At 48.4% G+C, this 14,186-nt stretch overlaps 1 protein-coding gene across 2 annotated transcripts in view; it reads right to left on the minus strand.

Moving 5' to 3' along the window:
- Positions 1 to 14,186, minus strand: part of itga4 (integrin alpha 4) — a 215,404-nt gene that overhangs the window by 157,692 nt on the left and 43,526 nt on the right. For both annotated transcript variants that reach the window (XM_038789255.1, XM_038789256.1), the window contains exons 7-10: positions 3,819 to 3,904; positions 2,427 to 2,489; positions 2,200 to 2,337; positions 2,007 to 2,115 (exon numbers count right to left, since the gene is read on the minus strand). In XM_038789255.1, the coding sequence (XP_038645183.1) occupies positions 2,007 to 2,115; positions 2,200 to 2,337; positions 2,427 to 2,489; positions 3,819 to 3,904 (396 nt within the window). The remainder of the gene's footprint in view (positions 1 to 2,006; positions 2,116 to 2,199; positions 2,338 to 2,426; positions 2,490 to 3,818; positions 3,905 to 14,186) is intronic.

Here is a 14,186-nt window from a genome sequence, read left to right on the forward strand (position 1 = left end):
GTCCAAACAAATGCAAAAAAACATCCATTTTAATCAGTTTTCACATATCAACGGAGTGCATGGTGATCTTTCCTCACAATTTAGAAGTGCAATTTTATTAGTGGTACCTGTTGTACAAAGGCAACATCAGCCACAGTTTCAGATAATCCCTGCTCTCGACAGGCAAAGTGACATAGGTGTTGCCCAAAGCACTCATCACTTAAAATCTTCAACAAATGTGAAGGATCAATAAAACTGCAATTTGTTTGAACATAATGTTTCCTGACATCAAATTTGTGATTGATGAGACTAACTCTGAAAACCTGTCGCATTTATAGCTTCCAATGCAATTCAATGAGTTGATGATTCGAAAGTTACATGGTGCATGAGTAGTCGTTGATGTTTTAAACCATGTGTTTGTCACTGTGACTAATTCACTGCTTTACGTCGATTAAAATTTAAACCTGTTTGGCCAGGGGCTAATAACATGATGGGCAGTACTTCATATTAATGGATGTGCCGATTTAAGGTCGATTGTGCAGCTGATATGCTCAGCGGCTTAAACCTGTGGTAAAAACTGCTGATGCTCAGATATGTTGTGCAGCTTCAGTGAAGGCACACAATTTAATTATATAGTAATGGGCCTTATAATATTATTACTTTTTTGTTCATTTTCTCTGACCTTTAATTCCTTAAACTTTAGAATTTATCTTTTGCATTTCTGCAGCCTGTACTGCCAATCTTGGTGACACTGGGTCAAGTCACCATAGTCCTTCACCTCCCCTCCCCCTCAATTGGAGGCGAATGACCCAACAAAGTAATAAATTGGGCCAGCACACTCCTTAATTTCATAAAACAACAGGTCTCAGAAAATGAACGGGGAGAGAGCAATAGGCAAGGAGGGGTATTAGTCATCAGAGACTGCTTGGTCAGATTTCCTTTAAGAAAGTAGCAAACGGTGATCGACGTTCCATTGTGTGGAATCCAATGTCGTTGTCAGTAAGAAGTTTTTTTTAAAATTTAGAGTACCCAATTATTTTTTTCCAATTAAGGGGCAATTTAGCGTGGCCAGTCCACCTAACCTGCACATCTTTGGGTTGTGGGGGTGAAACCAATGCAGACACAGGGAAAATGTGCAAACTCCACACGGACAATGACCCAGGGCCGGGATCGAATCCGGGTCCTCGGTGCCGTGAGGCAGCAGTGCTAACCACTGGTCCACCGTGCCGCCCAGTAAGAAGTTCTTAATGGAGAAGACAAAGGCTGTTGGCAATGTACCACTATGGATCATGTGAAACATTTACAACCAGTGCCAGGCCTCAATGCTGCAGCACCTTACAATACTACAGGTGGGGAAAAAACTATTTAGAAAATTTTTCAAAACATCTAAATTTTAAATTTGCCAATTTCCTGAGGTAAATCACCTTAGGAAAATGGTTATTTAAATTTTAATTCCTTCCCATCCTCTCCTCACTACCCCCACCACAGGTCCAGTAAAACTACTCATTGGACAAATAGGCTGAAATTTTCCAGCTGGTCCCAATAACGATGATCCCCTGCCCTGGGTTCCCTAACGTGGAGGGGTGCAAATAACAGAACGCCCCGTTAACAACAGCGGGACCATAAGATCCTGCCAACAACCAATGACAGGCTGCCTCTGTCACTGTGAAACATGTGAGGGGGTGGGGGCGGGGCATAGAAAATTCCATCCATTGTAGAAGTTGGCATAATTTGCGTATTGCCAAACCACAACTATCAACATGTGATTGGGTTTCTGTGTGGAATCCCGCCTACCTTTTCAAAAAAAATCTTTGACAGGTGAAAAAGAATCAGAAACCTGGGATAACTCTATCTATCCCTCATCGGCCTAGATATTTGGGACTGCAATGTTTTACAACAATAAGCACATTATATGAATGGAAGTTGTGATTAACATGGTAAAATATCCCAAGATGTTCCTTAATGTGATCAGGTCGGATTCAGGAAGAAAACAACTTTTAAAATTACATATTCGTATTGTACCAAACCTGCATGTCCATCATCATCGATGTCTCCAAGATCAACGATTACATCCCCAAACCTTGCCGCGTAAGAATTCATTCCAACCAATTCCATCGCAAGCTCCTTCATCACTCCCTTTTTTCAAAAAAAATGATTAAGGTGATGAAATCTGAGATATATTTAATATCAACAAATTCAAAAGAAATTCTTCAATCTTACCAATCCTGTATTCAAATAAACATACACCCTCCCTTCTTCTCTGACTGTGCTGTACATGGGTGCTCCCACTAACAGGTCGGAAAGGCCATCTGAATTGAGGTCTACTGCACAAACCGATGAGCCAAAGTAGGAACCCAGCTGGAAGCAGAAACAACAGAAGCAAGTGAAAACTGCATCTTTGTTCTTAGAATCACAGAATTAAATAACACCTTATCTGCCATACTCACCATTTTACCCTTTGCCTTGAAAATTATTTTCAAAGTCTTCCCATGCTGTTCAAAAATGTAGACCTATAAAAATAATTTCAATCATTAGACAAAATGCGCATTTCTTTATTCCCCCCTGCCACCCCCCCAAACTACTTATTTTCTACACAATTTGTAGGAAGATATTCACACAATATTAACAAGATTTATTGTAACCCACCAGTATTACCCACCAGCAGTACCAAAGATAGATGAAAATAATTTATTGCTTTCCAAATCTGTAGTCACGTTTCCTATCATTCACTCCAATTTAATTCACTCTAATTAGGTTTCCCCCACACCATTGAAACAACTCTAATGCTCTAATCAAAATCACTATTAGATCCTAGTTCTGGTACTGCATTAACTAGCTTAGTCACCCGAGCAGTCTTTGGCACAGTTGATTATACCTTGCTCATCCAACGCCCCCCTCCATCTTCCAGCTCCATGGAATTTCCATTGCTTATTTCCACTTGCATTCATATACAGAGCATCTCATGCAATGGCTTCTCTTTCAGCTCCTACATCATTACCACCTGAATCCAAGGATCTGTGCTAAACTCCCACCTCTCCTCAGTTGTAAGCTGCACCTAGGAAAGGCCATCTGAAGAAAAGAAATTGGCTTCCATCTGTATACCAGTGATACCTAGCACTACCGCTCCATTCTCTTTCTTGATCACTCCATCACTTCAATGCTGCCATGCCACTGATCTGACATCCTCTCCTGGATCAGCTGCAGTTCCCTCCAGTTAAACAGTGGGAAGACGGACACCATTGTCTATGGCCCACACCCACTAGCACAATCTCTCCATTATCCAATGTCATCCAACTCCAGCCACTATCTCAAACCTACGGTTTGAAAATTTGGGAAAATTCTGTCCATAATATAATGGATGGCACAGCGATTAGCACTGCTACCTCACGGTGCCAGGGACCAGGGTTTAATTCTGGCTTTGGGTGACTGTCAGTGTGGAGTTTTCTCTTTCTCGCCGTGTCTACGTTGGTTTCCTCAGAGTGCTCCAGTTTCCTCCCATACGCCAAAGATGTGCGGGTTAGGTGAATTGGCCCTGCTAATTTTCCCCTTAAGTGTCCAATGGTTAGGTAGTGTTCTGGGGATAGGGTGGATGATTGGGCTTAGGGAGGATGGTCTTTCAGCTGGCTGGTGCAGTCTCAATGGGCCGAATGGCCTCCTTCTGCACTGCAGAGACTCTGCAATTCTATACTTGAACTGTATCAAATGTGAAATTCTGGAGCAATCCAATACTAATTATTCATGCAATTTCTATCAGTGTAGAGCAGAATACGGAAGAGCTGTTGAAAACATGATGCAGGAAGGAACCTTTTTGTTTAAAAAAAGGAAAATAAAATTCTTACTTGGCCCGTCAGTTCCTGTTGAGGTGCCCCTCCAACAATTTCTGTGCTGTTTGGGTCAGTGAAATGTCCTGCACTAACAGCATAACCTGGGAAATGGTAAAAATATTGATATTATGTACAGCGGTGTCCATCACATCAAACTACTTTTGGGTCAAATTACATATTGATAAAATAGTGATGGACCAGAATGGAACAGTTACAGGATGTAGATAACAAATTCAAGGAAAGTTGGAAGAATGATGGGCATAGGAAAAATGAAGAACACAGGACGAATGAAGAGCATAGGAAGATAATCAATCAAGGTCGCGGAGTTTGCAAAGCCTACCAATAAAGATGCAGCTTAACCATTCAAATTGCTCCAATAATTTAAGTAATGGGTGGAATTTTCCAGCCCCTCCAGCCAGCAGGATCCTCTGGTCCCAAAGTGAATGGAAGTTTAAACAGCCCCTGGGTATCGAATGCAGCAGGATTCATCACACGGGGCTGGAAAATCCCAATAATTCTGAACATTCCTGAAGCTAAGTATTTACTCGCAATGGTAATGCATATAATATGCATAATCCATAAAAAAGTTAATCAATTTTAATTTTATTCAGCCATGTCTCAGGAAAAACTAATCTCACCCAATAATACAAAGTCAGTTCATTAATCCATTTTCCTGCCCTCCCCAGTACTTAGGCCATGATTATTCAATGCATTGACACTGACTGGAATCTAGGACAAGATGTCTTCAGCCAGCAGTCTGCCACCCCTGATCTTAAAAATAAAAGTCTTTTTAAATGCTGCAACGTCTCATCATACCCAGCTTTGTTTCTAGGCGTTTCTTCCTGATTGTAAGGATTATAAACATGCGGAGATTTCCGGTGGCGGCCATGGAATGAATAGTTGCATATTTGGCAGCTCCCGCTCATGGTGGTCGTTTTGTGACATTTATGCCGGTTTGTCACAGGAATTTTGTAGAAAAAAGATGCAGAAGTGAGAGTAAAAGAGGGTGACCCCTAATTTATGGAAATGCAGTCCAGAAACGCCAGGGAAAAAGCGAACCAGTTGGTTGAGGTGAGTGAGGAGCGGACAACGCACGTGGAGATGGTGGACGGATAGGGTCTGGCCCTGCAGGCTCCGTGGTCGATGGACCAGTTGGTGAGCTTCCTAAATGAGAAGTTCACCCAACAGTGGAAGGAAAGTTCAGAGGACCTGACCCGGACAGTGGACTTGATCAAGGCAGTGGTTAACCGCATGGAGACGAAACTGGCAGCCAGGGACAGGCGATCCAGAGGTTGGAGGAGCTGGCGGGAGAGCTTCAGGAATAGTCAACCTCGATGAAAGCAGAGATTGGGCTGATGTGTGACCAGCAGAAGCAACTGCTGGAGAAAGTGGACCAGCAGAAGCAACTGCTGGAGAAAGTGGAGAACTGTTCTCGGAGGCAGAACATCCAGATCCGGATCGTGGGTCTGTCAGAGGGAATCGAAGGACCGGATGCGGGTGCGTACATTGGGAAGATGATGGAGAAGCTGCTTGGGGAAAGTACGTTTGACCGGCCGTTGGAGGTGGATCGGGCCCGCAGGGCACTGATGCGCAAACCCTAGGGGAGTGAGCCGCCGAGGGTGATGGTGGTTCGATTGCACCGGTTCACGCATCATGAGGTGGGCCAGGCAGACGAGGCAATGCACTTGGGAAGGCGTCGAGATTCGGGTGCACCAAGACCTGGGAGCAGAGCTTGCGAAGAGGAGGGCGAGCTTTCATAAGATAGAACATAGAACATAGAACATAGAACAGTACAGCACAGAACAGGCCCTTCGGCCCTCAATGTTGTGCCGAGCCATGATCACCCTACTCAAACCCACGTATCCACCCTATACCCGTAACCCAACAACCCCCCCCCCCCTAACCTTACTTTTTATTAGGACACTACGGGCAATTTAGCATGGCCAATCCACCTAACCCGCACATCTTTGGACTGTGGGAGGAAACCGGAGCACCCGGAGGAAACCCACGTATACAGGGGGAGGACGTGCAGACTCCACACAGACAGTGACCCAGCCGGGAATCGAACCTGGGACCCTGGAGCTGTGAAGCATTTATGCTAACCACCATGCTACCCTGCTGCCCCATGGGGCGAGCTTTAATAAGATGATGTTGGCCATGTACAAGAAGGGTGTTAAGTTTGGTTTACTGTACCCGGCTCGCCTATGGGTGACCTATGGGGGCTGGGAGCTGTACTTTGGCTCAGTGGAGGAGGCAGCGGACTTCATGAAGGCAAATGGACTGTCAGGAGAAGGAGGACCTTGAACTCTGATTGAGGAGAACTGAACTATGCTGTGAAAAACTTTGGGTTTTTGTTGTTCAGGTTTCTTTCGTCTTTTCTGTTTTATCAGTTCTATTTGGGGTTAGGCCGGCACACAGTGCTTTGTTAAGGGATGGGTCTGTGTTCAAACCTTGGGAGGGATTGTTTGTTTGTTTTTACTTCTTGCCTTTGTTTTGACTGTTTGCACTAAAAGCGGGGGAGGGTAATCAGTGGGGGGTAGGATGCTAGGCACCATGGGTGCCAGGCTAGCTGGGCGGGTTAGTTCACAGAAGTAAAGCTGAACACCAATGCAGGGTGGGGGGGAGGAGGGGGCATTATTTTGTTGACAGGGAGGAGACTTTCAAAGTGGAGGAGGAGGAGGGCTGATGACAGTAGTTGCCCGAGGCGGGGCCAGGGCAGGTGTAGGACATGGGCCGTGGACTGGCCTAGGAGAGGTGATGGTTGACCGGCAGGGGAGGGGGGCAGGGTGCCCCTAACCAGGCTGGTCACGTGCAATGTTCGAGGACTGAATGGGCCAGTCAAAAGGGCCTGTGTGTTCGCGCACTTGAGGCAACTGAAGGCGGACGTGGCCATGTTACAGGGGACACATCTGAAGGTGGGGGATCAGGTTAGGTTAAGGAAGGGATGGGTTGTTCCACTCGGGGCTAGACTTTAAATGAGGGGGGTGGCGATCTTGGTTAATAAGGGGGTGGCATTTGAGGTGGGGTATATAGAAGCGGACCCGTGGGGGTAGATATGTTATGGTTAGTGGGAAGCTGGGGGGAATGGCCATGGTATTGGTAAATATATGCCCCGAACTGAGATGACGTTGAGTTTGTTAGATGGATACTGGGGAAGATTCCGGACCTAGATTCACATCGACTGATTATGGGGAGAGAATTCAACACGGTCCTGGATCCAAGGCTAGACCGGTCCAGTTCTAGGTCTGGGAAGGTATCAGCTATGGCAAAGGAGCTCCTGGGGTTCATGGAGCACATGGGGGAGGTCAATCCTTGGAGATTTGGGAGGCCGAGGAGCAAGGAGTTTCCATTCTACTCCCATGTGCATGCGCTGTATTCCCGGATAGACTTTTTTTGTTATGGATGAGACGTTGCTGGCTGAGGTGGTAGATGCTGAATATTCAGCAATAATGGTGTCAGACCACAGCCCGCACTGGGTGGACTTGCAAGTCAGCAAAGGAAAGGCCCAGTGCCCATAATGGAGGTTGAATGTGGGGCTGTTAGCGGAGGAGGAGGAGTGTGAGCGGGTGAGGGAGGCCATTAGGGGATAAGGATTAATCACATGGGTGAGGTTTCGGGGGGGGGGGGGGGGGGGGGGGTTGGTTTGGGAGGCACTGAAGGCGTTTATTAGGGGGGAGCGTATCTCAAATCAAGCCCACAAGGAGAAGGCTGAGCGGGTGGAGTTGGACAAACTGGTAGGCGACATTTTACAGGTGGACAGGGGGTATGCGGAGTCTCCGGATGACGAGCTTTTGAAGGGGCGTCAGAGGCTTCAGCAGGAATTTGAGCTCCTATCCACAAGTAAGGGGGTGGGACAGCTGAGAAGGGTTAAGGGGATGGTCAATGAATATGGGGAAAAAGCCAGCAGGATGCTGGCGCATCAGCTGGGGAAACAGAAGGCGGCGAGAGAGATAGGGAAAGTGAGGGATACAGACGGGAAGGTGATTCTGGATCCGGCGAGGGTGAATAATGTGTTTCAGGAGTTTAATAGTAAATTGTATAAAATCAGAACCACCAGCCGGTGAGGAGGGTATGAAGCAATTTCTGGGGGGGCTGGAGTTCCCGAGACTAGATGAGGAGTTGGTAGAGGATTTGAGAGGCCCAATTGGGCTTGGGGGCAATGCAATTGGGTAAAGCCCCGGGACCAGCCGGATACCCGGTTGAGTTTTATAAAACGTTTTCCGGGCTGTTGGGGCTGTTCCTGGTAAAGGCTTTTAATGAGTCAAAGAGCTGGGAGTGCTTCCCCCAACGTTATCGCAGGCATCGATTTCCCTTATTTTGAAATGGGATAAGGATCCGGAGAGCTGTGGGTCGTATAGGCCAATCTCCCTGCTAAATGTAGATGCAAAATTGCTGGCAAAGATCTTGGCCACTCGTACAGAGGATTATGTTCCGGGGGTGATGGGGAGGACCAGACCAGGGGCGGCATTCTCCCCTACCCGGCGTGACGGAGGGTCCCGGAGTAGGGGAGTGGCACCAACCACTCAGGGGTCGGGCCTCCCCAAAGGTGGGGAATTCTCCCCACCTTTGGGGGCCAGCCCCGCGCCGGAGCGGTTAGCACCAGAAGACTGCCGCAATAAACCGGCTCCCCCGGCAGCGGGGCTGGCCGAAAGGCTTTCGCCGGTCCGCGCATGTGCGATGTGGGGTTCTCTTCCGCTTCCGCCATGGCGGCTGCGGAGGAAAATAGTGCACCCAGGGCACTGGCCCGGAGTCTGAGCAGGGGGGCCCCAATCTCGGGCCAGGCCACCGTGGGGGCACCCCCCGGGGTTCGATCCCCCCCCCCCCCCCCCCCCCAGGACCCGCTCGCGCCGCTGATCCCTCCGTTCCAGAGGTGGTCCAAACCTCGGCGGCGGGAAAGGCCTCCCAGCGGCGGGACTTCGGCCCATCCGGGCCGGAGAATCACCGCAGGGGGCCTCTCCGATCGGAGTGGCGAGATTCCTGCCACCGCCACTTCCCGGGTGGCGGAGAATCTCTGTCACGGCGGGGGCGGGATTTTCGGCGGCCCCAGGCGATTCTCCGACCCTGCTGGGGGTCGGAGAATTTCGCCCCTGATTTGTTAAGGGGGCTTCAGGAGGTGGCAGCGGGCAGAAATTGAGAGATTTGGGGATCTCTTCATTGAGGAGGGTTTCCGGAGCTTGGAGGAGCAAGAGGAGGAGTTTGAGCTGCCGGGTGGGAACGGGTTCCGGTACCTGTAGGTGTGGGATTTTGTTCGGAGGCAGACCCCGAGCTTCCCTTGCCTCCCACTAAGGGGGCTACAGGATAAGGTGATGTCAAAAACAGGGGTCGAGGAGGGGAGGGTCTCGGAAACATATTATGAATTTATGGAGTGGGAAGGGGTTCCAATAGGGGCGGTGAAGAGGAAATGGGAGGAAGAGCTTGGAGGGGAGTGGAAGTTGGGTTATGGGAGAAGACCCTGAGGAGAGTCAATGCAGCCTCGTCATGCGCCAGGCTTAGCCTGTCCAGTTCAAGATGGTCCACAGGGCTTATATGATTGTGGCCTGGATGAGTAGGTTTTTTTAGGAGGTGGAGGACAGGTGTTTGCGGTGTGGGACAATCCGGCGAATCATGTACACATGTTTTAGGCGTGTCCGAAGCTGAGGGGATTTGGGCAGGGATTCTCAGATGTCCTGTCAGAGGTCCTGGAAGGGAGGGTGACTCCGAGTCCAGAGATGGCAATATCTGGAATGTCGGAAGATCCGGGAGCCTGGGGGGTGGCGGGGGGGAAGAGAGAGAGAGAGAGGCCGACGTTTTGGTCTTTGCCTCCCAGGTGGCTCGGAGACGGATTTTGTTGGGTTGAAGGGACCCGGAGCCTCCAAAGTCGGGGGTCTGGGTCAGTGACATGCAGGGTTTCTTAGGCTAGAGAAAATGCCTTAAGGGATTCGTTACAGGGGTTCGCTCGGAGGTGGCAGCCGTTCATTGACTTCATCAAGGAAAACTGACCGTCAGCAGGGTGGGGGGGGGGGGGGGGGGGGGGGGGGGAATGAGGGGACAAGGGGAGGCATGAAAGTGATGAATAAGGGTAGGGAACATAATGTATGGGTAGCTAGGGTTTAGGGCTGGGGAGGAGTTGGAATGTTATTGTGGGGTTTCTGCTGTTTAAAATGTTAAAATTATAAATGCCTCAATAAAATTTTTCCAAAAAAACAGAAAAGGATTATAAGCATGCATTCGGCTTTTGGTCATTCAGCTGCACCGCATGATGGAACCTCACACACCAGCAACCGAAAACACATTCTTCCATTAAAGCAGAACATTCATTGGTGTACTGTAGATCCTTAAGTCTTTGGGTCTTTAGGAATCCCAATATGCTTGCCAACTAATGGATTACTTCTGAATTATCCTTATTTAGGCAAATGCTACAGCACAGTCCCATGAATCATGAACAAATGAACAGCAAGTTAAATTAATTAGTCTTTTGGTGCTGCTGCTGGTGGTATATGTGCCAGTACATTCTCTGTTCGACAAGTAACACCGTGCAGTCGTTTGCATCCACCTGAGCAGACTTTGGTTTAATGTCTCATCTGAAAAACAGCACCTCCGACAATGTGGCAGTGTCTCAGAACTACTCTGATAACCATAGTGGACTAAAGTAGCAAAGGCAGAGCAAATATGTTAAAATATATAAACTGGGAGAGTCACGTGATGTGAGCACGGGAGCGGCCTACATTTCCGCGAGCTCTGGCTCTGCTCATCTTGTAATCCTCTTTATCCTGGTACACATTTCATTTTTGTCTTTTCTCAGGATATATGGCTTGCGTTATATCCCTGGAAGATCCTGATTGATGTTTTGCGAAGAGGAGCAGAGATAAATTGCAGAAAATCCTCGTTTGGCAATGGCGCTCGGAGTGGACTGGGATGAGGTTTGGCTTGCCGTGGCGATGTTGCTGGTGATCGGGCTTGAGCCTCAGCCTTAGCCCCAGGATGATGGCCGCCATTGAGAATGTTGTTCTGGATGAAGATCTCAACTCTGTGATGCATGTCTTAGAGCTGACTTTGAAAATTTGCGACGTATCCTTGGGAGAATGGTCGAGACAGATGAGAGAGTCCTTGCATTTTCCCTTGTAAAGGTCTGCCTTTGTGACGTTGACAGCCTGCAGCATGGCAAGTCATTTATCCTGATGGGCTCAGCAGATTGGGGCTGGACAATATGTGTCCGTGAGCCTGGCGAGAGGTGGGAGGCGAGTTCCTGATTGAGTTTGACGATTGGCTGTCATGCTTTAGTAATCTTGTCGCCGGGCTGGACATATCAGGTTCGACGGAGCACAGTATATTTCAGTTGCCCCCACCTCCCCCGTGTACTGGCCTTATATTATCCTATCCTCGATGCTTGTCGCAAGGGGTTGGAGGTGGCCTTGTGGGTCGAGTCCCCCCCCCCCCCCCTCCCCCAGCAAGGCCCAGGGCTGTGGGTTGCTTGGGCGCCAGTGCGACACCATGGTAGAAGTGAAGGTGCTTTGTTCATTGGAATCCTTGAGGAATCCTGAGAGGTGCTCGTTGATCCTGACTTGGTGTCAGCCTTCTCATGCGACATGGATGGCGTCATCATCCTGTAATTCTTCCATATTCCTGGATTTTACTCATTGTTGATTACTTATTGTTGTCTTTTCTCCTGCAAAGGCGTGTGAGATGTGAGCATGAGGGAGAGAGTCATCTGCATCCTGGTATAGCAAAAATCATGTTGAGTCAATTATGTGAAATGATGTCTGTGCACAGCTTTACCTCTTTTTGTCATTGTGTGTTATAATCCTTGTAATCATAGTAATCCTTATCTTGTTTTTAATGAATAAGAGTGGAGTCAGGGCAGGATGATGGGTGGTGGTGGAGTTAGGTGATAGGGCTAGTTGTGTCCTTAGTGAGATTGAGAATAGCCCCCCCCAGTTAGAGATAACCATATAAAGGTTTGTATTTTGCTTTTTTGAGTTTAAGAATCCATGCCTTTCTCCTTCGATGGCCAGGGCAGATGTGTTCTGGGGAGGACTGGATTCTAACACTTCCTTGAGTTTGGAGTTTTCCCTCTGGGTATTTTTTGAGCTATTAGAATGGGAGAACATAAGTGGTGGCACATGCTGAGCTGGGTTTGGATAATCCTTGGCTGGTCTATTAAAGAGATTGTTCTTAGCATCCTTCCCGTGATGGCGTATAGTGCTGAGTGCTAGTTGATATTTTTAGATCAGTCCGGGCAATCGTCCCTTAGGATTTCGCATTCTTTTTCTTCCTCTCTTCATGCAAGCCAGCAGAGTGCTGTTACTAATCCTGGTCCAGTCTGGTGGTTCTGGGGATGTTCCCCTGGTTGTACCAGGGAGCAGGGAATAGCACAAGCCAACCCCCGCCCCCCACCCCACTTCTCCCCCACTCCAGGGACGTCCTGAGAGGCTTCAGGCAAAGTTCGACCAGTTGTCTGCAGGGAAGGTGGTGCATCAATTGAGATAGGTGAGTGGAGCAGTTTATGAATACAGGGGGAAGGTATGTTGGCTGTCTAGCTCCGGAGGCAGGCAGAGGGGAGGGAAATAGTCCAGGTACGGGATAGGACAGGGAAATTGGTGGTGGCTCCAGAGCAGATTAATAAAGTTTTTGAGGAGTTTAATGAGTTGTATAGGTCGGAGCTGCCAGGAGAGGAGCGAGAGATGAGGGAGTTTCTGGACGGGTTGGAGTACCCGAGGTTGGGGGAGGAAGACAGGGCAGGGCTGGAGGGTGAACATGATGTAAAGGAGGTAATCGGGAGGATGCGGTCAGGCAAGGCGGCAGGGCCAGATGGGGTCCCAGAGGAGTATTATAAGAAGTTTAAGGACTTCTGATGGTGGCTGTTGTGACATTGTACATAGGAAACCATCAAATAGATTAAATCTGTGAATTTAACATTAGTTCCTCATTGTTGATATGCTGTATGATATTTTAAACAAAAAAAAGTACAGCCATTCAATCTTGTATGGAAATAATGGAACATTTTTTCTCAAAGAAAAGGGAATGTGACATTATACAAATGTACAGCATGTGAAGAGCTAATGTTATGTAAAGCCTAGCCACTAGAGGGAGTTAAGGGACAGTACTATAAATTGCACTGGCTCTTGGGCGTTGGGGAGGAGATTAGATTGGAGCTGAAAAAGATTCATAGTGTATTGCAGAGCTAGTTAAGATATAATAGTATCAGTTAGTATATAGAGATCATGTTAGTGAGTGTAGTTTAATTCTTACATGTATGTTTTCTATTTAGAATACGTGTCAAACTCAAATATAGTAGTGTTAATAAAATTAGTTCAGTTCTTCAAAAGAGCCGTGTGTATCTTTGTGATCACTACGCCTTCCATCCTGGAAACCCCTCACAAAGATCACCACAGCGGTCTTGGGAAAGATTTGGGATTGGGCTGAGGTTCACAGCGTGGGTACGGCTGCTCTATAGGGAACCGATAGCGAGAGTTCACACAAACAACATGAGTTTGGGGTACTTTGCTCTGCATCAGGGTACTAGGCAGGGGTGTCCTAAGTCCCCCTGCTGCTTTCATTAGCGATAGAGCCATTGGCTATCCCTCTCAAGAGTTTGGGATTATGGAAGGGGATAGTGAGAGGGGGGGGGAAATGGAACATAGGGTACGCGAACGATATACTACTGTATACCTCGGAGCTGAGTACATCGGTGGGGAACACAATGGGGCTTCTCCAAAGATTCAGGTCGTTCTCGTGATATAAACTGAACGTCGAGAAGAGCGAGTATTATATTGTATCTCAGCCAGGAGTGGCGGCTGCCATTTTGTAGGGCAGCAACCTACTTCAGATATTTGGGGGTGCAGGTGGCACGTGATTGGGGGTGGGGCTCCGTGTATATAATTTTACTAGTTTGGTGGGGAGGGTGAAGGCCGTCTTGGCAAGGTGGGACAACCTCCCGTCATTGGCTGGCCGGGTATCTGTTTCAGTGCCTGACGGTCTTTCTACTCAAGTCTTTTTTCAAGGATGTGGACAAGGTGGTCACCTTGTTTATTTGTGGATTGGGGGAGTGGGGGAGGGGGGGGCAGGGGTGCGAGGTAGCCAGGATTAGGAAGGTGGTCCAGCAGTAAGGGTGGCAGGTGGGAGGTTGGGCTTCCCAAATTTGTTATATTATTACTGGGTGGCGAACACGGAGAGGGTGTGGGGGAGGAGGAGTCCCGGTCACTTAAGATGGAATGGAAGAGGGTTCGTGCAGGGGGTCGGCGTGGAAGGCGCTGGCAATGGCGCCACTCCCGATGGCCGTGGGGAAGTATTCAGGGAGCCCGGTGTTGGTGGCAACCTGAAGATCTGGAGGCCGTTTAGACAGCACTTTAAGCTGGGGGCCGGATCAGGCGGGGTGCCAGTCAGGGGAAATCATAGGTTTGAGCC

The sequence above is a fragment of the Scyliorhinus canicula genome, chromosome 2, assembly GCF_902713615.1.
Source record: "Scyliorhinus canicula chromosome 2, sScyCan1.1, whole genome shotgun sequence".
Classification (NCBI taxonomy): domain Eukaryota; kingdom Metazoa; phylum Chordata; class Chondrichthyes; order Carcharhiniformes; family Scyliorhinidae; genus Scyliorhinus; species Scyliorhinus canicula.